We start from the raw sequence: 27,716 nt of genomic DNA, 5'->3' as shown, positions 1-27,716 counted from the left end.
GGTTGGTATTCTCGACCTCAATTAAAATGACATTTTTTTTATTTTTAAACCAAGTTGCAACACAACAAATTTCTTAAAACTTTGAAAACCTGACAACGTGTCCCCTTTATATTTAATTGGACATATCCAAGTATATCTATAACAATCATCGATAAATGTGACATAATATTTATACCCTATAAAAGAGGTAAAATGAACATGACCAAAAAGATTAGTAAAACACAAATGTAAAGGTTTTACAAACACAACAAGATGAGTAGAAGTAAGAATCAATTATTTTTGGTAACGAGATTTTCCATGTTTCAGTACAATTTGTAGAACATGATTATTAGGGTACCCAAGCCTATTATGTCATACATGGACATTGTTATCAATATAATACACATTATTCAAACTAGAATTACAATTAGGAGACATGGAGGAAGACAACCACGTATAGAGTCCATTATCACCACGAAAAACTTAAAGAATAACTATATTGGTCCCCCAAGATTTAATAAGACAATGGTTAAGATGAAACTCAAAGAAAATTGAATTATCTTTTGCAAATGGGCTAAATTTAACAGATTTTTAGTAATGGAAGGAACATGTAACATTATTTAATTTGGGAATAACATTAGAATCATAAGGTGAAGTAAATGAAGAGAATGACATTATATTTTTTGTTTATTAGAATGATCACATAAAATCTCGTGAGAGTATCTAGGGTTTTATGGGTAAGAGTGATGCCTATTAATATACATACTAAACGAGTGAGTAAGTGTTACGCTTGGTGAGAAAGAACGTGCTTAAGTAGCTTTGAATGAGAATTAAGAATAAGATTCAAACATAGGGAGAAGCTTCGAAGTTTTATATAAAAAATCTAGGTGAGGGAAGTTAATAGTTCATATGATTACATGATGAGTATCAATATGCATTGTCATGTTTTGTGTTAATGAGAATATACTTTTCCATTGATTTTGACTCTGAGACGAGTGTGTGAGCATGTCTCCAGAGTGCTCCTAGGCATCTGAGCATGTCCCCATCAATGCTCTTAGGTAAATGAGTATGTCTCTATGAATGCACTGAGACAAGTGTGAGCATCTCTCTATGAGTGTTGCTAGGCGTTTAAGTGCGTTTTCCAAAATCTATGATGAGTGTCATGTCTCCATGAGTGTTCCTAGACGTTTGATGTGATGTTTCAAGGCGACTAGAGTCAATGCTAGAGTACCATAATTTACTAAATGATGTATGTTATACTGATAATTCTTTTATTGCAATATCTACTATATTAGCTTACCCTTTTGTTTTTGGTTGTGCTTTTCACCTACAATGATCATAGATGTAACATGGGAGTAGAAAGTGATTCAAGTAGGAATGCACAACATTGATGAGGCAAGATTTGAAAGGATTTTCAATCAAAACTTCTTTAATCTTGGATTACCAACTCGTTTTCTTAAACAATGTGATTTTAAAGTATTAGGAAAAATAGGGATGTTACAACTCATTTTTCCTAAGTTTTACTGAAAATTTGTTGTTGTTTTCTAATTAAATAGTTTGAAAAGTGTTATTAAAATTAGGATTTTACAAACAACAAGTCATAACGGTGACAAAAAAGTATGAATCACGAGCATCGACAATAAGTCACCCGCAAAAAATAAAAAATATGAAAGACGAGAAGTGCGAGCCATATCAAAATAAATCTTCAGTCGCAACTTTAAAAGGACAAAGTAATCAACCTCGAACACGAAATTGAAACAACATTACTCATTAAAACCATAGGAGGGCAATTGACAAACATCACATGTTCAACATGAAAAAATACCAAACGACAAAAGCGCAATTCACAAAGCTCTAGCACGATTCACAAACATCATATATTCAACATGAAAATTCACCAATTAAACTTGAAGAAGATGAAGCTAAAGAGGCAAAAAAAGTAAACAAACCATCATATTGGACTGATGGAGGCAAAAACTCTAAATACCATGTTAGAACAAAAAAAATGGAGGGAAAAATATATTTGATTGAATTGAATATTATTGAATAAATCCCACGTATGAATGTTTTGTACAACTTGTACTTATACTACAAGATACAAGATTGACAATTGTGCAAAAGATTTAAAAGTAATACAAGTTTACCATTGACTTTGGTTGACCGTTGACCATATTTAACCACTAACTAATAGCTTTATACTAGCAAATACAAATAGTGTTCTTGCGAAGATTGAACTAACAAAAAACTTTGAGCAACACATATTATAGTGTTTTAACAACTCTTTAGCACTTTTTTATCTTGCTTCAATTTGGAAGATTTCATTAAATATGACAAAAGAGTCATTGTAAATCATTTTCTATACAGTTAGAGTCTTCACCTCAAATCTCCATCTTCAAGTATTTGTTTGTTCATGCATGAACATAAAGATGCATTATATATCTTCCATGTAACATTAAATATCTTTCTTAAATATTATTATTATAGTTGGCATACGTATTAGATTAAGGTCAAAGGGCTTTCAATCAAATTGGATTAAAGTATAGGACTAGACAAGGAATAAAGCCTTCCTAAAGTTGACAAAAGACTCATCAAAGTATGTTTTGACAAGGAATAACTTCAGCGCAGTTTTCAAGAGAACTTTCATGTGCTTTATGAAATCTTCATAAATGCAAAGATGGAATATTATTTTCAACACCAAAAATGTTCATAAAATTCTCGTTAGGTACAATGTTAGCTTTGAAACTGTGTGCATATCGTTTAACAAAAGCTTTGCTTATTAATCAAAGTAAGAGAACATGTGCATTGTTTTTTCTGCTAAACTAAGCACTTGACTATCAACAAATCACCTTCAAAAGGCACTTCATATTCATTATCACATTAGGAAGGGAATGAAGACGACTAGAAGATGAAAGAGAATTAAAATGATGATTTTCTGCTTGTCTTCCTTCTTTTAGTTAGACACTCATAAGCCATATTCATAACCTAAACATTTAAAACATATATTTGAACTTAATTTAAGAAGATGCGGAAGGTTTATGATCCTTAATGGTGTGTTTGGAAGAGGCAATTTAAGAAGGTAATTCATTTTGTCACAACCGAAATCGCGACGAGATGACGAACCAAAAAATTAAAATTTGTAAAACAACAGAGTTTGGAGTCGCCACCATAGTTATTATAGGAAACTATGGAAAACCATAAAAAAAAGCAAGGTCTGCAAAAAACCAGAATTTGGGTCCGGGAGTCGATTACGCATGGGGAAGGTATTAGCACCCCACAACGCTCGTCCTAAGACGGTACCTTTAATTAAATGTGCAAAAGTTTTGTGGTTTTTCAAAATATTTAATGTTTCCCAAAATTAGTAATAAAAGAATGTACAAAAAAACAAAACTACTTTTTTTATTTTTTGGGTCCGACGAGGATTATTCCTCGCTCCTACGTATCTCCATGTGAATGGAGAATCAGGGTTACGTAGTTCTTTTTGAAAAATCTATTTGGAAAATTATTTGAAAATGATTTAATTTGTTTTATAATTTTGAAAATCTTTTTATTTAAATTTTAGTATTATTTTAAAATTGGTATCACGCGATGCGAGCGGCCGGATAGACACTTCAAATAAATTAAATTTTTTTCTAATCTTTTATTTTTTATTTTTTTAATCATTTATAAATTTTTAATATTTTTTTTAAAGTTATTTTAGAGTAGTTGTGAATGTCATTATGACGTGAGCAACCAAATAGATATAAAAGAGTAAACAAAAAAAACTATTTTTATTCTTAGATTCATATATATATTTTAGAAAGAAAAAAAAGGAACGAAAGTCTAAAATAGGTGTCATGCAACGCGAGCGGTCGAACAGACACCAAAGAAATGGGAAAAAAATTTAATGATTTAAAAATAATAAAAAAAAATGATAAAAATAAATCAAAAGAAAAAAAAAGAACTAGCAGTTACGTACCTTAAAAAATGTTCAATATCTCCTCACCTTTTCTCTTTTTCTTATTTTTTGCCTCCGTTTCTAATATTTTGTTTTTTTTCTAGAGAGATAAAGATGAGAGGTGTTTATGTGGGTGGTAATGAGAGAAAGAGAAAATGTAGAGAATTTTTTTTTTCTTTTTTCTACCTCCTTCAATATGTTTTTTTTAAGAGAGATTAAAAAGAGGTGTGAATGTGGGAGTGGTGATGGGAAAGAATTAGAGAAATGTAGAGAATTTTTTTCTGTTTTCGGTCATGACAGAGTGTGTATTGATATTCACAACTTGCAATGTCAATGTAATCTCAGTCTTAATTGTAACGAACAATATAAGGAAGGTATTGGTATTGATAGTAGCAAATTATGAGTATCAAATCGCAGCAAATCAGAGCACACAATCAATCATCATCAATAACAAATCAGAGCACTAAATTAATCTCAATTAATAATATTGATTCTTACCATTCGAAGAGATATTGCTTCTAATTATTATTATATAATTAATTTCTCTATCAGGAACAAAGGTAGAAAATATTTGAGTTATTGGGCTCATGAAAATTAATAACAAATTGGGCTCTTCCTCCTTTTTTTTTCTTCTTTTTTTTTCTCTCTTTTTTTTTTTTTCTAAAGTTGATGTTTGAAAATCTTTTTGAAGAAAATTTTGTTCACATTTTTTTTTATTTTCCATTAACTAAAACACCCTTTTTTTATTATTTTTTTATTTTTTTCGAAAATAAATTTATTCACCCAGACGAAATTGGGTGTCAACTCGGGAAGCAGGTTAAGCCGAGTTAGTCTGATCAAAGGTTGAGTTGAGTTGAGTTAGTCTAGGCCAAAGGTCGAGACTAGTTAACTTAGGTAGAAGTTCGACCCAAGTTAGTTTGACCTAAAAGTCGACCCAATTCGACCTATACCCCATATCGAGTTAAGTGGTGTCAAGCCTAGTTGGACCATAAAATAGAAATTAAATTGCTTTATCCAAACAAGAAAATTGAAATCTAAGATATTTTAATTACTTCATTCAAACTAATTATTTAAAAAATGAAGAGAATTCAATTACTAAGTATTTCAATTTTTTAGAATTGGTCAAAACCTCATCCAAACACAAGGTAGGGCTTATTATGAAAAGTGACTACTCTTGAAACCTTGGAAGAATTCCTACCGAATCTACTCTTATTTTTATTATTCTAAGTTCAATCATGGCAGCTATTTCCATGACCATTTTTTTCTAGGAAATGTTTTTTTTTTATTTGATTTAAATTTTAAAGCTTGATGAACTAGTTTTTGAAGAGAAAATTACTAATGCAATTCTACTATGTCTATGATGTTTCCATTAAGACCATTCATAAATATGGCAATTTTAGGCTTATCGTCTTCATGCAATTAAAGTTTCTCCTTGTTGAAGTAGTTGGAGATTCAATATGAATTTCTTCTGTAGTAAGGCACAAATCCACTGCGCATTAATTATGTTAAATGTCCCCAAGAGACCATGTACAACCTTTTTTTTTTCAATTTTCATCAATGTTTTGTGTGACCAACTCATGGCATAGTCCTTAATTTCTAAGCTAGCCACCATAATACAAATCTCAGCCACATAAATCAAACGTTTAAATGAGACTGACAATCATTTGTAAGAGAACCGTTCCCAACACTACCGATATTCTTATAAATGTATGAACCGTCTATTGACTTTTACATGCACTGCTATCACTAAAGGCTCCGCAAACATTCTTATGATTATAATTTGCCATAGAATTTCACATGTTCCGGTTTCATAGGCCATGGAGAGTTGAAGTTGGTAACTGTGTTGATCAGAAAATCACAAAGCGAGTTGAGCACCTATGAAGTTAAATTTTATTTGTAATATACTTCGAGAAATATGGATCTAATTTACAATCCCTGCAAAACCACCTTGCTAAACAAACGTGCCCTTAAATACTGAACCACAAGTATCATAACATTGCAATGAAGTAAAAATGAACCAAAATGAACCCCAATCACAGGTCAATTACCAGGTTGAGAAGAAAAAAAAAATAGAAGTTTAGGGGTCCCTGGACAATGTAACAATACACAGGTCAGAGAAGGGAGAAAAAAAAATGAAAGTAACTATATCTCACGTACATAGAGGAGCTTTATTTCTATCTCAAACAAAAATAGAACATGCTTTTTGTTACTCCAACGAATTTGACATGACGAGACAACTTAAGCATTGACAATTATTGCCAACAATAATCTTTCCTGAAGTGAAAAATGAAACTTTAAAGCAGCTAGTTGACAACATCAAGAACCAGCTTGCGAGACTTTAGAACGGACCACCGCAGGCGGCGGTAATAGGCGGCTTGAAGTAATGCAAGTGATAGAACAAATATCCATTTAAATCCCATCTGCATATGGTAGCAATGTCCTTAGAAGACAAGGTATTTTCTTTATTGGTCTAAGATAAAATTGATAATAAAGGGAAACAAACCAGTTTTCTTTCCTCCATCTCTGGTTCGGCTGCCCAGGTCAGGAATGACACAATATCTTTACCCATCTGCAGCAAAACATAACCAAAGAAAATATTTAGCTTAGTTCTTCCCATGTTCATAGATAATCAAGGTGATAAGATTTTTACTGAAACCAATCATCAACAAACAAAAGAACCTGAGATTCTGTAGCAGGGGTGCCATCTTCATATTCAACAGCACCATCATTAAGCATTTTAGGCATAGCAATGGCCCCGCCGGGAAAGTAAGGATTATAGTGCAGTCCTTCTCTAATCTACATTATTATTAGAAGGATAACGTTATTCAAAATTTTCCCATTAAGCACAACATATTAGAAAGCTGAAGAAGTATAACGAAGTTCGCCCATTGTTAATATTGGATATAAAAGCAAGACCGACAACTGGAGTCACATATATAAATACAAAGAACATAGATTTGTCCTGTATACGCATAGATCACACACGATAATCGTTCTATGTTAAACATTGAGAAGAACTCTGTTTACCTAACCTACCATGTATGCATATTTTTATTCACTTTGGATTTGAACCACCAACCCATCATGTGGTGTACAGAAATTTCTATATATTACAACTTCCATAGAATGAGTAAAGTTATATTAACGATATGAACATCATAGTTTATTATTCCATAAAAAGAATGTTTTTGAGAAGAACTTACCGAAACGCCAGCAGGAGGGTCACGATATCCGGTTAAAAGTGAAAACACATAGTTCTGACCATTGTGTCGAGCCTAAAATATCAAGGGTAAAATTATTTCTGATATAAAAAGCAATATAAAGTCTAAAGATGTTACTAACAGACTACAGTCATTACTTTGGTGATGAGACTAAGATCTGGAGGATAGGCTCCACCGTTAGCAAACCTAGCAGCGGCTTCATTTGCATATGGCTGAGGAAAGCGGTCACTGAGTTTACCAGGGCGTGTAAACATCTCACCCTCATCATTAGGGCCATCAACCACCTCAATCTCCGCTGCCATAGCCTTTACTTCTTCTTCTGTATAAGCGACACCAACCAAATCACGGTATGATATCAAAGACATGGAATGACATGAAGCACAGACTTCTTGATAAACTTGATGACCACGACGAATCCTACACATTCAAAAATCGGTTAAATATGGTAATACCTATATTAGTATAAATGGCTATATAGCATGCCTGTAAAATATTGAATTGAGCAAATGATAGGATAGAACAGAATGCAGTTCACAATATTATGAATCCTGGCCCAGAAAAATGTCCTGAAATAAAATTACATTCTAACAATCGTTGCATGATATTTTTAAGACAAATAAATGAACAATAACATTACTATTTGCAAATACACAAATAGGATTCAAACCCTATGAGATCCCTCGTATAGGCATTAAATTATAAATAAAGCAAGGGAGGAAGATTGAATGACTAATCCACAGTTGATAAAACTGAACATAAGAGCAATATCACAAAAAAGGAAAAGAATACACCTATAATTAACAAGTACTTATAATTCACCTTTAAAATGCAACAGGGACTAGTTTGACTGTACAAAGTCGCTAACTTCAAATCATATTGTTGAGCAAGAAAAAGAGAAAGGGAAATTTCAGGTCAGACTCACGAAGCATGATCATATGAACTGAGAATGCCCTTGTGAGGCCATGGATAGCTGGGACATGCCAGGCCATGCTCGGCTTCATCAGCTAATGCTGTTGTTGAAAAACTTAAAATCCCCGTGACACCAGCTCCTACTAATGCAAATGCTCGTAAGGAGTTACTGCCAGTAGAGTTGGCACCATCATTCTTTGAGATAACGGGTGACGTGAAAGAACTCTAAAATGAATGTAAAGTAGCTATTAGCAAATGAAACAATTGGATTGTTATATGGGAGGCACAATGTTTATATAGTCATAAATATTTTTATGAGATGCACACTATCAACCACAAGCTGACATGGATGCCAATCACATCATAAACACTGCCATGCTATATAGACCCACATATACAGATATAGATAAATAGAAAGATAAACCTCATTAAAGAATATTATCATTTTACCATATAGAAACTGTCTCATTGCAAAATATCCCAAAATATGATGAAATTATATCTTTCAGTAAAGATATATTCACCTTTTCAAACCAACTTAACAAGTTTTACATGTTTTACACGACAAACAGTCTTATATAAGAAAAACTAAGATGCATTAGTTTTAATATTTTATTAGTTGACTACCCTATAAAAATATTTTTTTCATAGTATGAGGTCATTCCTACTGAAGTGTCCATTTAAGTGTCCAAACTATATGGGCGCGTTAACTAAGGTTGTCAAACTCGAGAGCTTACGTAAACTCGTGAGAGGCTAGTAAACTCGAATCATAGACTCGAATCGTAAACTCGTAAGAGTTTACTTAAAAAAAATTAAAATATCTATAAATAATATAATACTTTATTGTTATATGATTCTATAAGTAATTTTTTATTTTTCTTTTATAAAATATTATTATTATTATTACTATTAAATTATTATATTATATTTTTAAGTATTTTTATATTTTTCTAATATTATCATTATTTCATAATGACTTTAATTAGTTACATTACGTTTTATGTAAAACAAAACTGATTGATGTCCAAAAGCCAAAAGCCCATAAGATAATAAAGAAAGGAACTACGGCAAAAAGGCCAAACTTTAAATGTCATTCCTAACCAAAAGCCAAAAGTCCCTAAACCCTAAATTTCACTCTAAGTAAACTTTACTCCTTCCCCCTTAGCAGCACAGCACCAGCGCCGCAGCACCAACACAGGAAGACCGCGACAGCAGGCCACTGGCGAGAAAAAAGTGAAGAAAACAACTAGAACGGAATAACACTGCATCAAAGATCGCACTTCGAGAGTGACAAGGCAGAGAACAGGGAACCCTAATTGCGAGTAACAATGGAGGAGGACAAGAACGAACTAAGCTGGTTTCGGAGAAGAAACAATACTCTTTGGTGTATGTTTGGGTTTGAAGAAAAGTGACATGGACTCGCCAACTCGGTTGCTGGATCGCAAGTTTACTCGAGTTCACTGAGTTCACGGCGTGTTTAGCGAGTTTGCTCAAAAAACGAGTTTACTACGAGTTGAATCGCGAGTTTGATAACCATGGCGATAACTACGGAATCTGAGGTAACAAAAAAGCATTTTAATTGGACACCAATGAGAAGTGTCAAACACATGTTGGAAAAGTGTTGGTCTCATTTCAAATAGGAGAGACTTTTCCACTTCAAAGTTCCACCATACTAGTTTGAAAAATAGTCTTTCACTCTTTCTTATATGTCAAATAATGACTATAAGTCTATAATGCAAGATAGTTTCCATTAATTGGAATTGGCTATTTGGACCCAAAGACTCAGCAGTCCTAGTAAGAGTTTTTAAACAGTAAAGAACACATTACATTTAACATAAAATTTAAGAATGTTAGGTAAAGAAAAATGAAGAATGGTATGTCAATTGGACTAACTAGTATTCTTTTTGAAATTTTAAGTTTTTAGGGAGGAAGGGTATAACATAGTTTAGTAAATCATTCAACAATACAATGTGATCAAAGAAAATGTTATGAGAAGAGGAACAATTTCATACCTACTTAGGGGACGAACAAAAGTGTGCAGACACAAGGATCAAGCTAATACGACACTGTAAGACTACGTAAAGAAAAAGGTTTATATTGCAATTGCAGTAATGAACTCATGATCACGTAGAGGAGTTATGAATCCAGCCCTATCATGGATGTGGTTACCATCACAACTGAGATGTTGCAGATGCATCAAATGATGTAGACTGAGACTTTATAATCCTCGTCTGTTTTCAGCAAATTGTTTAAACCTCAGATGCTAAAGTGTTTTGTTTCTGAAGTAAATACCTCACCATTTACAAGGTCAGTCACCAAACCCCATGGGTTTATGTTAACACTCAAGAAAATATAGCAACTGAAATAAATATAACTAAACAAAATATCATGTGACACTTATTGAGGAGATTCCAAAAGTTCATAATCATATATGGTAGTTTGGTCACAAGGCTTAATTAAGAAAAAGAAAAGGATCAAATGGAGCATAGTCAAGATTATAAAGAAAAAGACTATAGTACAATGAGGTAGCATTAAAATAAATTATGATAGAATATAATAATGACTGATGTAGCCGAACCAAGCCCACCCAAACACTTGGCTTGATCATTATTGGTGCTGCATACATTAGCTCATTGCAAGAGTTGTTTATTATTATTAAAATTTACCATTGTTCATCTTCAATTGCTCATTTATAATTTAGAAGATCTTCAAGTTTTTCAACAACAGACATTTTGAATGTGTAATAAAGCTAGAGTGAAGTCTATATACTATCTATGACCCTTAAAAGAAATTGATAAATCATTTACATATTAGCAACAATGGTATGATGATATAGATAATAATTTTTAACATTATTGTCACATTACTCAAATGGAAAACAATATTGGTCAAATAGCAATTTAAAAAAGATAAATGATGTTCTCTAACATCTTCCAGACAAACTAATGTTCTCAATATTTTAAATTTGTTCACCAATTTTATATATTTTATTTTATTTGTTTTAGTGGTCTCTATTTTATGTCCCACGTTGCAAGCACCAGAAAAATAAATCTTCCAAAACAAATAATCTTATCAAAAAGAGAGGGGTCGTGCTTACAGAAGAACAAGACTGGAGTTTCCTCCTCAATAACTGCCGAATAACACCTCCAGCCATCTCAGTTCAGACTGCAATCCATTCATATAAACAAAATACAGAAAGTAACTAAATACCTCCAACCAAGTATAAAAGATAAAATATATGGGTAATGACAAAGACAGCATCACCAAAAAGTGCAAATAAGTTAAAAGTAAATGTTATCAACTGTTTCTGAAATAGAATAAGAAAACTAAACCCAAAAATGAAAATTTGCCAGGAAAAGTACTAGCAAAATTTGTAATTCAGATTACAGTTAGATGATCTACCAAGAAAATCAACTTTTTCTCAGTTTGGATAAACTTTTAAGAATATAAAAAAATCAGGTAAAATGAATTAAGTTTCTCTTATTAGTTAAAATTAACTTAAGCAAATAAATTTTTGAAGAAGTTAAATCAGAAATCTTCCATGGACCTTTTTTGGACAAACTTCTCAATAAGGACCTCCATAAGTTAAGGCTAGCTTATGCATAGGATAATTTGTATAGGTTATCTCAAATAGTTCTCTAAATTTATAATTTATAACTTGTGCATCAAGCTAATTTCATTTGTTTTCTTTTTATTTTTATCTTTTAGAAGTTCTTATGGAGAAGTTTGCTCAAACAGACACAAGGGCATAACTTAACCTTTAACTTATGATAGAAGTTTAAAGGTCCATTTGCATCAAATTTTCGAAAAACCCTTGTAGAAGAAGAAAGTAAGAAGAAAAAATTGATATATATATATATATATATATATATATATATATATATATATATATAGAGAGAGAGAGAGAGAGAGAGAAAGAGAGAGCGAGAGAGATTCTAGAAAGTAGTTCATGGAGAATCCTTTTTCTATTTTATTTTTCTTCTTATTTTCTTCTACTATAATTTTCTCTCAAAATGTTTACCAGAACAGGTCCTAAGTCATTTTACCTTCTTATTTTCTTAAAGTAAAAGTGTCTACATAAAAGTTTATCCAAGAAAAACCTTACCCTCTCTATCCCATATATTCTAATTCTTGGTAAAAAACATTTACAACAAGATCGAGAAAGTAGTAGACAAGACAAGACCAAGCACAATTATGCATACGACGAAAGACAGACTAATTTTAAAACAACGATAATAACTAACACACAATAAGTTTTACGGTTTAACTGACATCATCCCTCAGTGCTGATCTCAAACAACTGAAAGTACAGAGCTTTTTGAATCGGAAAAGAAAACATCGCCTAAAAGGTGCAAAATGTATCTAAATCGTGTATTTTCAGCCATTTTCAGCACCAAATATGCAACCAAACACAAATTAAGGTCTCAAGAATAAAACAAACACACATAAATAAATAGATAGTTACATAAGCAGAAAACACAGCAACACCATAAACCCATATCACCAAGCAACACATTCAAATGAAATCTTAATAGGGCATATATTTTTCTGCAGCAACACAAAAACCAGGAAGCTCGGTTCAATTCAGAAAATGAAGCTTCGTGGACCCAAATGGATGTAATAGAAAGAAAATAGATATCAAATTGTTGCACGTGCAAACAGATATACGGAGATGAAAATTATAAAACCCGTAATTAAGAAGTAGGTAACAGATCCGAGTTGCAGTGATTGCTGAACATTTAAAAGACAGAAAACAAATTAAGTAAAAAAAATTGGGAAATGAAGAGATAGAGAAAAAGGGACTTACGAAACGAAAGCTCTCGATTGGGAACTGAGGATCTAAGGAGGAATAAAGAGAAAGTGAAGAAGAAAGAAGAAGAGAGAGAAACTGCGAAAGAGAAGCTTTGAGACACACACGCTTCTAATGTTGCAGCCACGAGAACGCTCTGTGCTCTTGGGCCTTACTCGCAGGCCTTATTTGGATTTTTGTTACCATTTTTTTTTTCTTGGCAAATGTCAGCTACAGCTTCCTCAATGGTGAAAGGGTTTAAAACTATATATATTTTTTCTTTAATAAATATAGGTAATAATTAGATTAAAGTTGTATTTGATCATATTAATTATTGAAATATTTTAAATAAAATTATATTTATTATATCAAAATTATAATTTTTTTATTATATTAAAAATAAAATATATCAATACTTCTTATATTAACATATTATTAAATGTTTTTAACATGTTTTCTCTAAACATTTTTATAATTATTCATTATAGATCCACACATGTATGTCACACCCTGTCCTCCTTTATTTTTCATAAACACTTTATCAGACTACATTTGATTTTTAGATATGATGTTTGTATATGAAATATGTGTTTCGTACTATTGTTATATGATACGGTGATATGTTAAATGTTGAAAATATATGATATTATATATTGAACATAGATAGAAAGAAAACTCAACGGTGATATGAGGTGAATTGATAAATTTTATTTTGGATAAAATCGATGGGATATGACTTCATATTAGACATGATTGACTAAATTAAAGAAGAAAGTAACAAGTATCAAGAATATTTGATAATCAAAATGTCTAAAAAAAGAGTTTCAAAGCACAAAGAAATAGAGGAAAGTTATCAAGAATTAAAATCATCTACAGAGACATCTAGTACAAAAAAGTAATACAGGTTATGCACATCGAAACAAGTAACAATTTATGAGCTATTTAGATTCCAACCACAATTTTTAAGTGTGAAAAAAAAATGTGTATTTCATTGTAAATTCTAAAACATATATGGTCATACTAATGAAAAACTAATTGTTATGTGTGTCTCATGACTACTTTAATGGAGTCGTAAGAGAGATTAGTATCAACTTCATGCCTTTTCTCTATCTATGATGAAAAGAATAGAAAATTGAGAAGTTAAACCAACAAGGACACTACAATTAGTTGTAGATCAGTGAAATATTTTTATGGTGTAGCTAAAGATGTTTTAGTTAGAGTTCACAAATTCATGTTCCCAATAAATTTTGTAACCATTTGAAGATCAAAGTGCATGATGATGAAGTAAATTTTAATATCATTAAAGCAATGCAGCATCCTAAAGAAAAACAATAGTGTTTTTTGCTAAATGAAGTGGATGAACTTTTTCTAGCAGAACATTAGCAACAAATTGTACAAACAATGACCTAGATTATGAGAAATAAAAGCAAGTTAATGACTGGCTGAAGTATTTGGATTTAGAAAAGAAATTCCTTTGAATTAAGAAGAAGATGAAAAAGTGTTGCATGAAATTGTATCTAAAGATCAGAAGCTAAAGATGAATGTGTTGTCTCCACATATAAAATATATTTTTCTTGAAGAAGGAAGGAACAAACTAGTGGTGATTAATAGTCCTTAATCTATAGCGGAAAAAGAAAAGTTGATTGCAGTTCTTAAAGTCAATAAGAATGCATTAGGTTAGGATCTATTTGATCTTAAAGTCAATAGTCCTTCATACTACGTGCATAGGATTCCTATAAAACAAGACTACAACCTATAGCTCAACCTCTCAGGAGATTAAATCCTTCCGTTAAAGAAAAAAGTTTTAGAGTTGTTGGAGCTATTAATGATCTACCCTATTTTTGATAGTAATTGGATTAGTCTAGTCCAGATAGTGCCTAAAATAGAAGGTATGACCATTGTGCACAATGATAACAATGAGTTAATTATACAACCATATTGTTTTAGATTCAGAAGATCTAGATAAAATAACTTTTACTTATTCATTGAGGTATTTATGGATAACTTCTTAGTCTTTAGACCTTCATTTGATGATTGTCTCAAGAATTTGGACATAACCCACAAGAAATGTACTGTTATTAATCTTATGCTAAATTAAGAGAAGTGTTACTTCATGGTAACTGAAGGCATTGTTCTAGGAAGCAAGCTCTACTACAAAGGCATCAATGTTGACAAAGCTAAATTGGAGGTTGCTAAGAAACTCCTACCTCTAGTGAATTTGAAAGCACAAGAAGCTTTCTTGGACATGTAGGATTTTACTCTTGGATTGTCACTACACCTGATTGGAATTTGTGTTTTGAATTAATGTGTGATACTAGTGATTATGCATTAGGAACAGTGTTAGGATAGAAGAAAACTAAAAAATTTCATGTTATACATTACGCTAGCAAGTTGTTAAATGAAGCTCAAGTCAATTATGCCACCACTAAAAATAGAAATGTTAGTTATAGTGTATGCCTTTGAAATTTTTTAGATCATATTAGATCGACTCGAAAGTAATTGTGTCTACAAATCGTGTTGCAATCAAATACTTGTTGCAAACCTAGTTCTAAGCCTAAACTAATCATATGGGTGTTTCTGTTGCAAAAATTTGATTTGGAAATTAAATACAAGGTTACGAAAACTTAGTAGCAAACCACCTATCTAGATTGGTGAATGAAAAGATAAAAACAAAAAAGGTTGAGATTTAGGAGAAATTTCCATATGAGAAGTTACTTATGATGTAGAATAGTCCTTAGTTTGCTACCATAGAAAATTTCAAGGTTGTAAGTCATTCCTAAAGATTTTACTTAACACCAAAGAAAGAAAGTTTTTAGAGATTCTAGACAATTTATGTGGGATGATCATCCTTTATTCAAGATAGGATCAAATAATTTGTTGAGGAGATATGCCATAGCTAAGGAGTAAAACAACATTTTTGTGGCACTGTCACAACTCTCCTTATGGTGACCATTTTAGTGGAGAAAGAACAATAGAAGTGTTGCAATCTAATTTTTATTAGCCAACATTATTTTAGGATGCACATGCTTATGTTCAGAGGTGTAATGAGTGTTAAAGAAGTAGAGTAATTAAAAAATATATATGAAATGCATCTAAAAAACATTTTAGAGGTTGAAGTGTTTGATTATTGGAAAATTGATTTTGCAGGACCTTTGCCACCTTCAATTTTGAATGAGTACATCCTTATGGCAATGAACTATGTATCCAAATGGGGTTGAAGCAACTGCAGCTAAAAGACCATATGCCAAAATTGTGATTAAATTCTTGAAAACAAGTATATGTTGATATTAAATTATTATATTATAGTAAATGAAAGTTCTTTATACAATTACGGTGATAAAATTACTCTTATGAGAATGAGATAAAAAAATAAAAATAATAATATAAAAAATCATCAAATTAGTATTCTACATGATAGAAATAAACAACAAATAAAATTATTAAAAAAGTTAAAATGATCAAATGTGTGTCTTAGGAATAATTTGATATACCATTAAATAAAATCTCACAAAGGAAAATAAATGTATAATTAAGGGTATGATAAGATGAAAAATACCTTATAGATCTAAGAAAAATTTTCAGATATCAAACTAGTTGAATGGTGAGGCATAATGAAATTTATTTTAGAAAAAACAAAAAGTTCTTTAAGTAAAACAAAAATTATGAATTAAAGAGAATAAATTACTTATTCAATAAAAGGTTTATACAATTAAGGCTTAATTACTCGGATCATACCCATTTTGGTTCGAAAATTTCAAAATGGTACCCACTTTAGTACCCATATATGTTTATTGGTTTCAATTTAGTACCCAATTTATTTGTTTTAATTTTGTCTGAATATTTTTTTACAAAATAGAGAAATATTGTGTCTCCCTTAAGACCAAATTTAATATTTATATAAATGTTATATTTATATTTGTTATTAAAAATGACTTACAGATATGTTATTCATGACTTTTACCATTAACTTTAATATAAATTTCAATACTTAATTTTATAACTCATTTTTAGTAACAAATATCAATATAACATTTATATAAATAATAAATTTTGTTTTAAAAGAGATACAATATTTCTCCATTTAAAAAAAATTGAATAAAATTCAAACAAATAAATTGGGTACTAAATTGAAACAAATAAACATATATGGGTACTAAATTGAAACAAATAGATACATGTGGGGACTAAGTTGAAATGAAGACAATGACACTTGCCAGGTACCTTGACACGTGGCGATACCTTGTCACGTGTCACTGACAATGCCACATGTCACACCAAGAATTTGACACGTGGCAAATTTAAAAAAAATGAATAAAATAAAAAAAATTCAAAAAAAATTTAAAAATTCAAAAATCCAGAGGCTGACACGTGGCAAGGTAGTTAACGACGTTTGTGAAGACTTAACGGAAGGTACTACATTGATGCAATAAGCAAAATTGGGTACTAAATTGAGACAATGTTCAAAGTGGGTACCATTTTGAAATTTTCGAACCAAAATGGGTATGATCCGAGTAATTAAACCAAAATGTTTATACAATTAAACACTTGAAATTGAGAGGTCAAATATTCTTGTGCGAAAAAAGTAAACAATAAACAAAAATATTAAAAAATAGTACAAATAATCAACTGTGATACCTAAAAACTATTTTATTTATTATAATTGATAATACAAAGTTTCAACATAATCGCACAAAGATTGTAACAAGAGAGAAAATACCTTTTTGAGATAATTATAAAACTAAAACTAAAAATGTAATATGTGTGTGTGTGCATGTGCGTGTGCGTGTGCATGTGCATCTGCGTGTGTGTGGGTTGGGGGGGTGCATGTAAGTATTTTAGGGCATCTAATAAAATCAGTACTTTAGTAATTTGAACGGGGTCAAGGAGGAAGAGAGGGATTGGTATTGGAAATGGGACGGGGATGGAGATGTAAGACATATGTACATGCCCATACTCGTCCCTATACCCAATTGAAAAAATCTAATATTTGTAAAAATGAGAACAAGTTTGAACAATATCCATGGGATGAGTTTACTTGTCATCTCTACATGGAGTTGTTTATTGAATTTTTTATGTGGGTTTTTTATTTTATATTTTTTATTTAATTTTATTAGTATACATTTGATACTTTGACTTTTGTTCATACATGGATTTGATTTTTAAGCCTTTAATGTTATATGCTTTGGCTTTTATTATTTCTTTTGCGTTTCTATTATCTTTGGCATGTTTAATTTTATTTTAATCTTGTTTTTATTTTTATTATTTCTTTTGTGTTTCTATTATCTTTAACATGTTTAATTTTATTTTACTCTTGTGTCTATTTTTGGTATTGACTGCATTAGTGGTGGTTTACCTCTTTACTATGTCCCATTGAATGAGAACGAGGTGAAGCTACTTAAAGAAAGAACAAGGGATTGTATCAAGTGAATATGACCCTTGAAAACTAGCTTACCACCCAAAATGGGGTTAATCCTTTGATAGGATAATACTTTTATACCTTGAGAATTAGATGACTTCAAGATCCAAGTAAAAACTCATGAACTATCTCTCTCTTATAATTCTTCTTGTCTAATTAATATGTTAAGGAATTCACTCAATTTTTATGCATACGACTCTGTGTGTTTGAAGGTTATTAAAAATCCTGGACAATTAGTTAATTAAACTATTGTGATTATAACATGTAACTTAAATACTTTAGGTTTGATCTCATTAATTGATTCTAACTATACTCATATTTGAAGAGTATAAGTCATTTTTGTATACCTCTTTCTCTGCTAGTGTGTGTGTTGTTAGTTTCTGAGTATTCTTTCTCTTCTTTCTCTAACAACTAGTATCGAGAGCCAACAAGACCAATGGTGTATGGCCCGAGGAATTTAAGTAATTAAATAAAGGCTTAATTACTCGAATCATATCCATTTTGGTTCGAAAATTTCAAAATGGTACCCACTTTGAACTTTGTCTCAATTTAGTACCCAATTTTGATTATTGTATCAATGTAGTACCCTCCGTTAAGTCTTACAAACGGCTTAACTACCTTGCCACATGTCAGCCTCTAGATTTTTTTATTCTTTTAAATTTTTAAATTTTTTTAAATTTTTTTTTTTAAAATTTTTTATTTTTATTTTTAAATTTTAAATTTTTTTTTGTCACGAGTCAAATCCTTGATGTGACACGTGGCAAGGTATCACCACGTGTCAAGGTACCTGACAAGTGTCATTGCCTTCATTTCAACTTAGTCCCCACATGTGTCTATTTGTTTCAATTTAGTACCCATATATGTTTATTGGTTTCAATTTAGTACCCAACTTATTTGTTTTAATTTTGTCTGAATATTTTTTTACAAAATAGAGAAATATTGTGTCTCCCTTAAGACCAAATTTATTATTTATATAAATGTTATATTTATATTTTTTATTAAAAATGACTTACAAATATGTTATTCATGACTTTTACCATTAACTTTAATATAAATTTCAATACTTAATTTTATAACTCATTTTTAGTAACAAATATCAATATAACATTTATATAAATAATAAATTTTGTTTTAAAAGAGATACAATATTTCTCCATTTGAAAAAAAAATATTTGAATAAAATTCAAACAAATAAATTGGGTACTAAATTGAAACAAATAAACATATATGGGTACTAAATTGAAACAAATAGACACATGTTGTAAGACCCGGGAAAATTAAATAGTTATTTAATTAATTATTTAATTAGGACGGGTAATGAGAATATTTAAAGTAATAAATGTGGAGAACTATGACGTGGAAAAGTACTAGCTCAAGTGGTTTAGAGTACTTTCTTGTGTGTGAGGACTTGGGTTCAAGTCCTATGTGTGCCACTTGGGTGTTATTTAAATTATGCATTTTTGTGTGTTTATATATTGAATGCGTAGGGATGATGATAAATCCTTAAAATTGTGGGAGTCATCATGAAACATGTGTTGGTTGAATGGTTTGGCATTGGTTTGGTATGTGCATGAGTGTGGGTTCAAACCTTGATTTGAGAACTAAATAGTTTTCTTTTTGCTAAATTTCCTTTGAGCATGAATATGAAAGGATTGGGAAACCTAGCAGATACTGGAGGGGCAATGAGGAGGGGGCTGAAAAATAATGGTCTTAATCACATTTTATTTAATAAAATTCGTTTTAGAAAAATAGAGAATAATTAGGGCACATTAAGCTTGGGAGAGAAGAGAGAAGGATAGGAAAACTTAGTCTGTGAAAGGCGCAAAGAACTCTGAGAGCGAGAAAGGACAATTCTGGTGCGTGAAGGGGGCCAGCGAGAGAAGAATTAGAGTGGTTCTTTTAGCAAAGGGAAAAGGTGTGCAAGGAGAGTGGGAATCTCAATTTGAAGCGCGAATTTCTGGTAAGGGGAGTTGCTTTGTGTGTCTTCTTTAGTTATATCAATTATATCGTACTTCATGATCGAAATTGCATGAAATCTGGCTGTTTGCGCACTGTTTCATCGAAGTTTCTGGGTTTTTCCCAGAAACCGCCTGGCGGTTCAATCCCCACCGCCAGGCGGCACATCAGTGATGCGTTTTGCTCTTGTTTTGGTTTGAGTCGCCTGGCGGCAATGAGTTTCTGCCCGGCGGCGCGACCTTGGTTGTGTTTTATTTGATGGCTTTGATGCTAAATTGGAGAAATATAATAAACTGTTGAGTGACAAATGATTGTATAAAATTGTGTGATGGATTATTGTCATAGACGTCTTGTTGGAAGTTTGTGGTCGTATTGGGATGTTGTATATGGGATTGTTGGATTGATTAGGAATTAACTAGAATTGAGGAATGTGATAATTATAATATTGTTGAGATTGGGTGCTGAAAAGGTTGTAACTGTATGTGTGGTGATTATCGAGAAAGGAGGAAAAATAAGATAGGCTTGTGGGAAGTGCAGAAGCGCAGGCAGATGGTCTGATACTGGTGCGTCGCCTGGCGGGGCTGTTCTGTCCGCTAGGCGATGATGCGTGGCAGCCCTGATTAAGTGTGTACTGGGGAATTCTGCGAGAGAGAGAGAGAGAGAGGGAGTCTTGGGAATCGTAAATGTTGGTGTAGTGGAAAGGAGAGAATTATGAGTGAGAGGTTGGAAAGGAGAGGTAGCTTGAATGGAGGCAAGGTAAAAGGGGATAGGAAGTGGATTAAGCTTATATGTAGTATAATGAGTGAGAGGGAATGCAAATGGAATGTTTCGATGTTTAATAGAATCTGAACATGACACTAAATTGTTAGTGGATGTTGTGGGTCAATGTTAGTGAAGAGGAGTTGGTTGAGAAGAAGAGTAGAAAAGTTAGAACTAAGGGTTCGTGAGAGATGGGCAAGAGGAGTGGGGAGATAAAGTGAAGGATGAAAGGATACATGAACTGTCAATTGGGTATGTGGGGTTTATAAAGGAGCATAATTGTGTAAAAAAAGGGGGATATGAGAATGGAATCTGTTAGTGGTGAATTAAGACCTTATGGCATGACTGAAGAATAAATAAATCTCTAGTGAAATATGTGAATGATGAGGTTGGACTATAACGAAATTAAAATAGATGGGAAATTGGCAATAAATCAGAATGGGGTACTGAGACCAAAAGGTGAGTACTATTCGAGTGACTTGGGCTGTAGTATTAACTAAAATTGAGTGCCAAACATCAACTGCAGAATGCCTCTGATATGGCGCCTGGCAGCTTGTTAATCACTGCCAGGCGATAGACGCAGCGTGAGTGAACCCTGTATGGGATGGCGCCTGGCGGCACGGTGGGGTCCGCCAGGCAGTGACGAGAAAACAGTGGGTCTGGGAGGACGCTGGCGCCTGGCGGTGAGTGAATACTGCCAGGCGGTCTGGAACAGTTTCGCCTGGCGGCGTGTGGGCCGAGCCAGGCGGAAATGCTGTTGTTCTGTGCCTTCTGGTGTGTTGTTTTAACTGACGATGATACTTTGCTTGGATCGGGAGATGCTGTGCCATGAGCGGGTAGGTTCATGGATGGTGATTGACATGTGATGATATGAGCGGGGAGGTTCATATCAAGTTACTCTCACGTGGGGATACGAGCGAGGTAGGTTCGTATGTTCCGTGCTCACGTTGAGAGATGCCACGTGCGGGGAGGTACGGGGGCTGGTGGATCACATGTGTTGGACTACGGGCGGGCAGGTCTGTAGAGTAGGACTACGAGCGGGGAGGTTCGTAGAGGCAGGACCACGAGCGGGCAGGTTCGTGTGAGCATCATGTTCCCGAGTCCAAGGCTAACCAATTGTATGATTTGAAGACTGTTAAGTCTTGGGGTTAGGGTCTTGGCCAAGAATTATATATATAATGAATAAGATGGGTATATGATTTATCTGGTGTTCTATATGTTGTTATTTTATTTTCTCAGCTCACCCTTTCTGTTTGTGTGTGGCGATGATCGTGTAATTCGTTACACGGGAGCAGATGTTGATACAGGTGGTGCTGAGGATGCTCAGATGGCGGAGTGAGGGCTAGCATGGGATTAGAGCTAGGGTTTTGCTAATTTGTAATTTATGTTTTTAAATACAAATTTTGGTAACTTGTAACCTTTTATGGATTTAGTTATGAGTTATGGCGCACTATTTTAATGAGTTTAAATTTTTCCCGCGTTGGGATTTTTATCGAGATGACTATTAATGTAATTATTTCTTTTATTATTTATTTTTAAGTAATATTCCCTAGGGATGTTACACATGTGGGGACTAAGTTGAAATGAAGACAATGACACTTGCCAGGTACCTTGACACGTGGCGATACCTTGCCACGTGTCACTGACAATGCCACATGTCACACCAAGAATTTGACACATGGCAAATTTTAAAAAAAATTCAAAAAAATAAAATAAAAAAATAAAAAAAATTCAAAAAAAAAATTCAAAAATTAAAAAATCCAGAGGCTGACACGTGGCAAGGTAATTAACGACGTTTGTGAAGACTTAACGGAGGGTACTACATTGATGCAATAATCAAAATTGGGTACTAAATTGAGACAATGTTCAAAGTGGGTATCATTTTGAAATTTTCGAACCAAAATGGGTATGATCCGAATAATTAAACCTTTTATTTTTAAGTGGACTCTTATAACAATGTAGTGTAATTTGTGCTTGTCACAGGCACAAATAGAAACATATCTTTCCAATTTTATCAATGGATTAAAACCTCCAATTACTCTGTGTTTTTTCTAAAGAAAAAAGTTATGAATAATCTATCGGTTATGAGTTTAATGGAATATTATCTTTTGAACTACTAAATCAAGTAATTCCTTCATAGTAGATAATAATAAAGACGAGTAATAATAATTGTTGGGTATTACTATATGTTATAGTACTTTGTGATACATATTTAGCTTATTAATTATTTACTTTTTAATTGTAATAATTAATTATTTATATTTTGATTGTTTCATTTTTTTTGTAGATATGCCTAGAGCTAAAGAATTAGGAACTTGCTTAAGGCAGTTAAAGGAACCCAAAAAGTTCAACATATTTCACCTAGTGCACAACTTTTTGGGAAATTATGTGGAGGTTACATTTGGACAACCGAGAATTGAAATAAGACAGTAGAGAACTAAATTTGAACAATCAAGAATTGAACCTGGATAGCCAAGAATCAACCTACACCTACACAGAACATGCATAGCCATGCTTTGAACATTTATTTTGTAAGAATCTTAAATCTTAAAGATTCTTAATTATTTTACACTGATATGTCTGGTGACTATCTGTTTAATGAAATCAATCTGTTAACTTTGTTTTCAATCGATTGGAAATGCATGATTCAACAAAAATTGCATACTAACTTTTTGGTTCTTCTTATTCATTCAAAGGTATTTTTACAAGTTTAAAAGGAACTAAAGTTTTCGAAAAGGTCAAAGGTCAATTGGACTCCCTTCTTGGCTAATTACTTCTTTCATTAGTTACAAAATATACACATGTTTTATGAGATCAAAATGAAATAATCACGAGCTTTCAAAGATTTCAAGAATTGTCAAATTTGTGATGTGTGAAAGACTTCTAAGTGCTGATAAAAATATTACCCAAGTTCATGGAAACTTAAAGAAAACTTTTGTGAATCTGTTTTGACTAGAGGATTGGTGGTTCCGATTTAGATGCTTTGAATCAATGACCAGTCAATATAATGAATTAATTCAAAAACCACAATGAAAACAAATTACTTATATGCGTGAAAAGTAATCAAATTATCAAGTTTTTTTTAATTAAAATGCAGATAGAAGAACAAATTCAATTCGTTGAACAAAAAACTAAAGATCAAAGGAAGAGAGAAAATATTGCACAAAAGACTTTTATATTGGTCCACTCCTCACGTAGCTGCATCTAGTTTGCCAAAAAACACGCTAGCAATGCTTTCTCATATACACATTCAATTATGAACACACAAATTCAAGAATCACACAAGAACTACCTTCTTACACCCTACAAGAATCATTCTCAAAACCAATAACACCCTGTTACTAAACCACTTCTAAAAACTTTATTAAAAGTTATTAAACCACATAAGAAAAGTGCATATATTTTCATTTTCATATAGTGTTTATTATCCTTAAAACTAATAAGACATTTATATATTATATTTTGCTATCATCAAAACTACTTAGACCTTTTGCCTATACGATTATCTTGTATTGTCTGGTCTCAACACATTTTAATATATTAAAGTAATATTTTAATCAACTAAATTTTTCTTAGTACCAAGTTAAGTTCAAAAAAAAGTTTTACAGATTTCCGTGTGCTTTTCCTTTATCTATATCATCTTTTATTTCTCTTTTAATTCTTAGAGTTCAAGAAAGGTGCATTCTGGTTTTTATAAGTTGAAAATGTCTTAAAGAACGAACCTTTTAACATAAAAGTATTAAATCAAATTCACATACCCTTTGTTAATACCAAACAATACAATATGTCCCATTAGACAAAACATCTAAGTGATTTTGATGATAACAAAAAGAATTTAGTGATGAAATTCAATGTTGTTCACCTCAAATTGATATAATCTATCTCCTACAGTCCGATGAGAATTTGATATATAAGCAAATCAGAATTAATTTTAACGGATATTTTATCCTTCAATTAATTCATTCAATGTTTCTAAACCTAATTTTAATGTGAAGACTAGATAGATCGTATATTTCCTGAACTAACAGAAAGAAAGATAAGTCGCGTACCTCCTGCATAAGTAAAAAAAGGTCGGCTACTTTTCGATAGGATGCATAACATTTGTAGTAACAACAAACTAGTTAACCCCTAGCCTCCAACTAACCCTAAGGACGACATAAGAAGTTAACTGTATAGATACCACTTCAAAAGACATCCCCCAAGCAATTGACTAATGAAAAGTAAGCAAACATCAAAATAAGGTAAGGTAACATGATGGTAGACCGGTCTGTACACGAATTTGTCACACTCACCTTGAAAATAACCCAAACAAAACCAAAGAAATTCTCAATGAAACTCATTGATGGTCATTGTTGGAAACTGAGCTTGAAGGAATACAGCCATATCCAAATACCTTGAAACAAAGATCCAAAGGCCCACAACCCAATAAAGTAATTAAGGTTAGTACAAAAGTCAAATAATTATTATAAATGCAGGTGGACCCACACAATTTCAGGTACACAATTCATTAATCACTAATATGAGATTTGATCTTGAGAAAATCTTTATGTTGACTTGAGCATTGGAATCTCTTTTGTAGGTATACTCCTACTTGTGACAAGAAGAAGACGGATACTTAGTTAGTGGTCACTAGAAAGACCACCGTTAATAGGTACTATAAATACGATATCCAACGAGTTTGTTGGAGGAGGAGCCATAATGTCAACTAGAAAGCAGCACTTGGGAGCATACAATCAATAAATGTTATAACACATGCCTTCAGACGACCCAATGGTAATTACCATTGATATTGAAAACTTTGTGATGAAAAAGGCACTTATCGACCAGGGAAGCTTAATAGATACCCCCTCTTAGAAAACTAAAAAAAATTTACGTTACAACTGCAAGAAGAAGCATAGTGTAGTATGAAAACCCATATATGGATTTTCAGGAGAGAAGGTGTGCACCAAAGGTTACATAGATTTGCATACAGTGTTCCATGAGGGAAACCAAGTTAAAATGATACATGTATGGTACTTAGTCGTTGAAGCATATACTTCCTACAATGTCTTGTTAGGAAGACCCTCCTTTAAACATGTTAGGAGTCGTAGTATCAACTCCCTACCTCGGCATGAAGTTTTCTTCAACATCAAGAGATGTCATAACCATACATGGGGACCAGAAGTTGGCCAGAGAATGTTATATTGCTAGTTTGCGACCCCTAACACCAACCTTGGTAACAAATGACATCGAGCGAGCACCTGATGCTGGAACAACCTTGATAGGAGAAGATCTTAACCCTCGGATGGGAACCGATGCGAGAATAAAGCCTGTGGGAGAAACTAAAAACTTTCCCTTTCCCAAAGGAGAAAACCTGAAGATCAGATGAAGGTTAAGCACAAAAGAATAAGAAGAAATAGTTGGTCAACCGTTGATACAAACCGCAGATCTGTTCATCTTGTCCACCGTTGACTTTCCCGACATGGACCCTAGAGTAGCCACCCACAAGCTATCAATTTTTAAAAAGAAGCAAGACTTGTGTCCTAGAAGAAAAGGAAGCGGGGAGAAGAAGGAAGACAAGTGGCTAAGACAGAAGCCGCAAAACTCTTAAATGTTGGATTCGTAGGGGAAGCCCAATACACTAACTAGATTGCCAATGCCATACTTGCGAAGAAGTCCAGCGATAAACGGAGAATGTATGTTGACTATACAGATTTGAATAAGGCATGCCTAGGGATGCATATCCCCTACCTAGTATAGACCATTTGGTTGATGGAGCAGTAGACAATTGCATCTTTAGTTTGTTGGACGCCTACTCCAGGATTCCCATGGCACCAACAACATGATTAAAACCGCATTCATAACCGAAGAAGCAAATTACTACTACAAGGTCATGCCCTTTGACCTTAAAAATGCAAGAGTCACCTACCAAAGTGATGGCACACCCTTAGCTAAGGGTCCAATCACAAGAAGCATGGCTAAGCAAATTCAAGAAGAGTTAGCAACATCTAGTCAAGGTGATGCTAAACTCCTTTTCACTTGGGCCATCATGGAGCACTTTTAGACCTTGTATTAAGGGTCATGTAGTGTAGGTTTTCATTTGAAGGCCTTATATTAAGGGCCATGTAGTGTAGGGTTTTACAAACAATTTTGCTTAAGTAGAGAGCATCATATGCGCCTAGCTTAAGCAACTCTTTGATGTTTAATTATGTTAATCAAACTAGCTTAAGCAAAAAATTGCATCTTTATTTTGTTGAACGCCTACTCTGGGATTCCCATGGCACCAACAACATGATTAAAACCGCATTCATAATGGAAGAAGCAAATTACTACTACAAGGTCCTGCCCTTTGGCCTTAAAAATGCAAGAGTCACCTACCAAAGTGATGGCACACCCTAACTAAGGGTCCAATCACAAGAAGCATGGCTAAGAAAATTCAAGAAGAGTTAGCAACATCTAGTTAAGGTGAAGCTAAACTCCTTTTCACTTGGGCCATCATGGAGCATTTTTAGACCTTGTATTAAGGGTCATGTAGTGTTAGTTTTCATTTGAAGGCCTTGTACTAAGGGTCATGTAGTGTAGGGTTTTAAAAACAATTTTGCTTAAGTAGAGAGCATCATATTCACCTAGCTTAAGCAACTCTTTGATGTTTAATTATGTTAATCAAGCTAGCTTAAGAAGAGCATCCCACATGTGCCACATGGCAAGCTCTTTAATGGAGAGTTCTCTTACAAAGGTAGTGGCAATGTGTCATTGTCCTATTGGAGAAGCTTT

General features: G+C 32.7%; 1 protein-coding gene across 2 annotated transcripts; it reads right to left on the bottom strand.

The window, feature by feature from the left end:
* Window positions 1-5,936: 5,936 nt before the first annotated feature.
* LOC114182180 (cytochrome c1-2, heme protein, mitochondrial) lies at window positions 5,937-12,991 on the bottom strand. Of its 2 annotated transcripts, none has more exons than XM_028068978.2 (8): window positions 12,851-12,991; window positions 11,141-11,208; window positions 8,057-8,268; window positions 7,272-7,551; window positions 7,117-7,188; window positions 6,593-6,709; window positions 6,417-6,482; window positions 5,937-6,333 (listed from the first exon to the last, which is right to left on the bottom strand). In XM_028068978.2, the coding sequence occupies exons 2-8, from the start codon at window positions 11,195-11,197 to the stop codon at window positions 6,217-6,219; spliced, it is 921 nt and encodes a 306-aa protein (XP_027924779.1). In that variant the 5' UTR covers window positions 11,198-11,208; window positions 12,851-12,991; the 3' UTR covers window positions 5,937-6,216. The 2 variants fall into 2 exon arrangements, with proteins under 2 accessions (XP_027924779.1, XP_085528820.1); XM_085672694.1 differs by lacking the exon at window positions 12,851-12,991 and adding an exon at window positions 12,732-12,750.
* Between the last annotated feature and the right edge of the window lie 14,725 nt (window positions 12,992-27,716).

Source organism: Vigna unguiculata, chromosome 4 (genome assembly GCF_037176805.1).
Source record: "Vigna unguiculata cultivar grain cowpea cultivar isolate G323 ecotype 2 chromosome 4, ASM3717680v1, whole genome shotgun sequence".
Lineage (NCBI taxonomy): Eukaryota > Viridiplantae > Streptophyta > Magnoliopsida > Fabales > Fabaceae > Vigna > Vigna unguiculata.
Note: the sequence above shows the minus strand (reverse complement) of the source record. Positions and strands in the feature narration are given on the sequence as shown.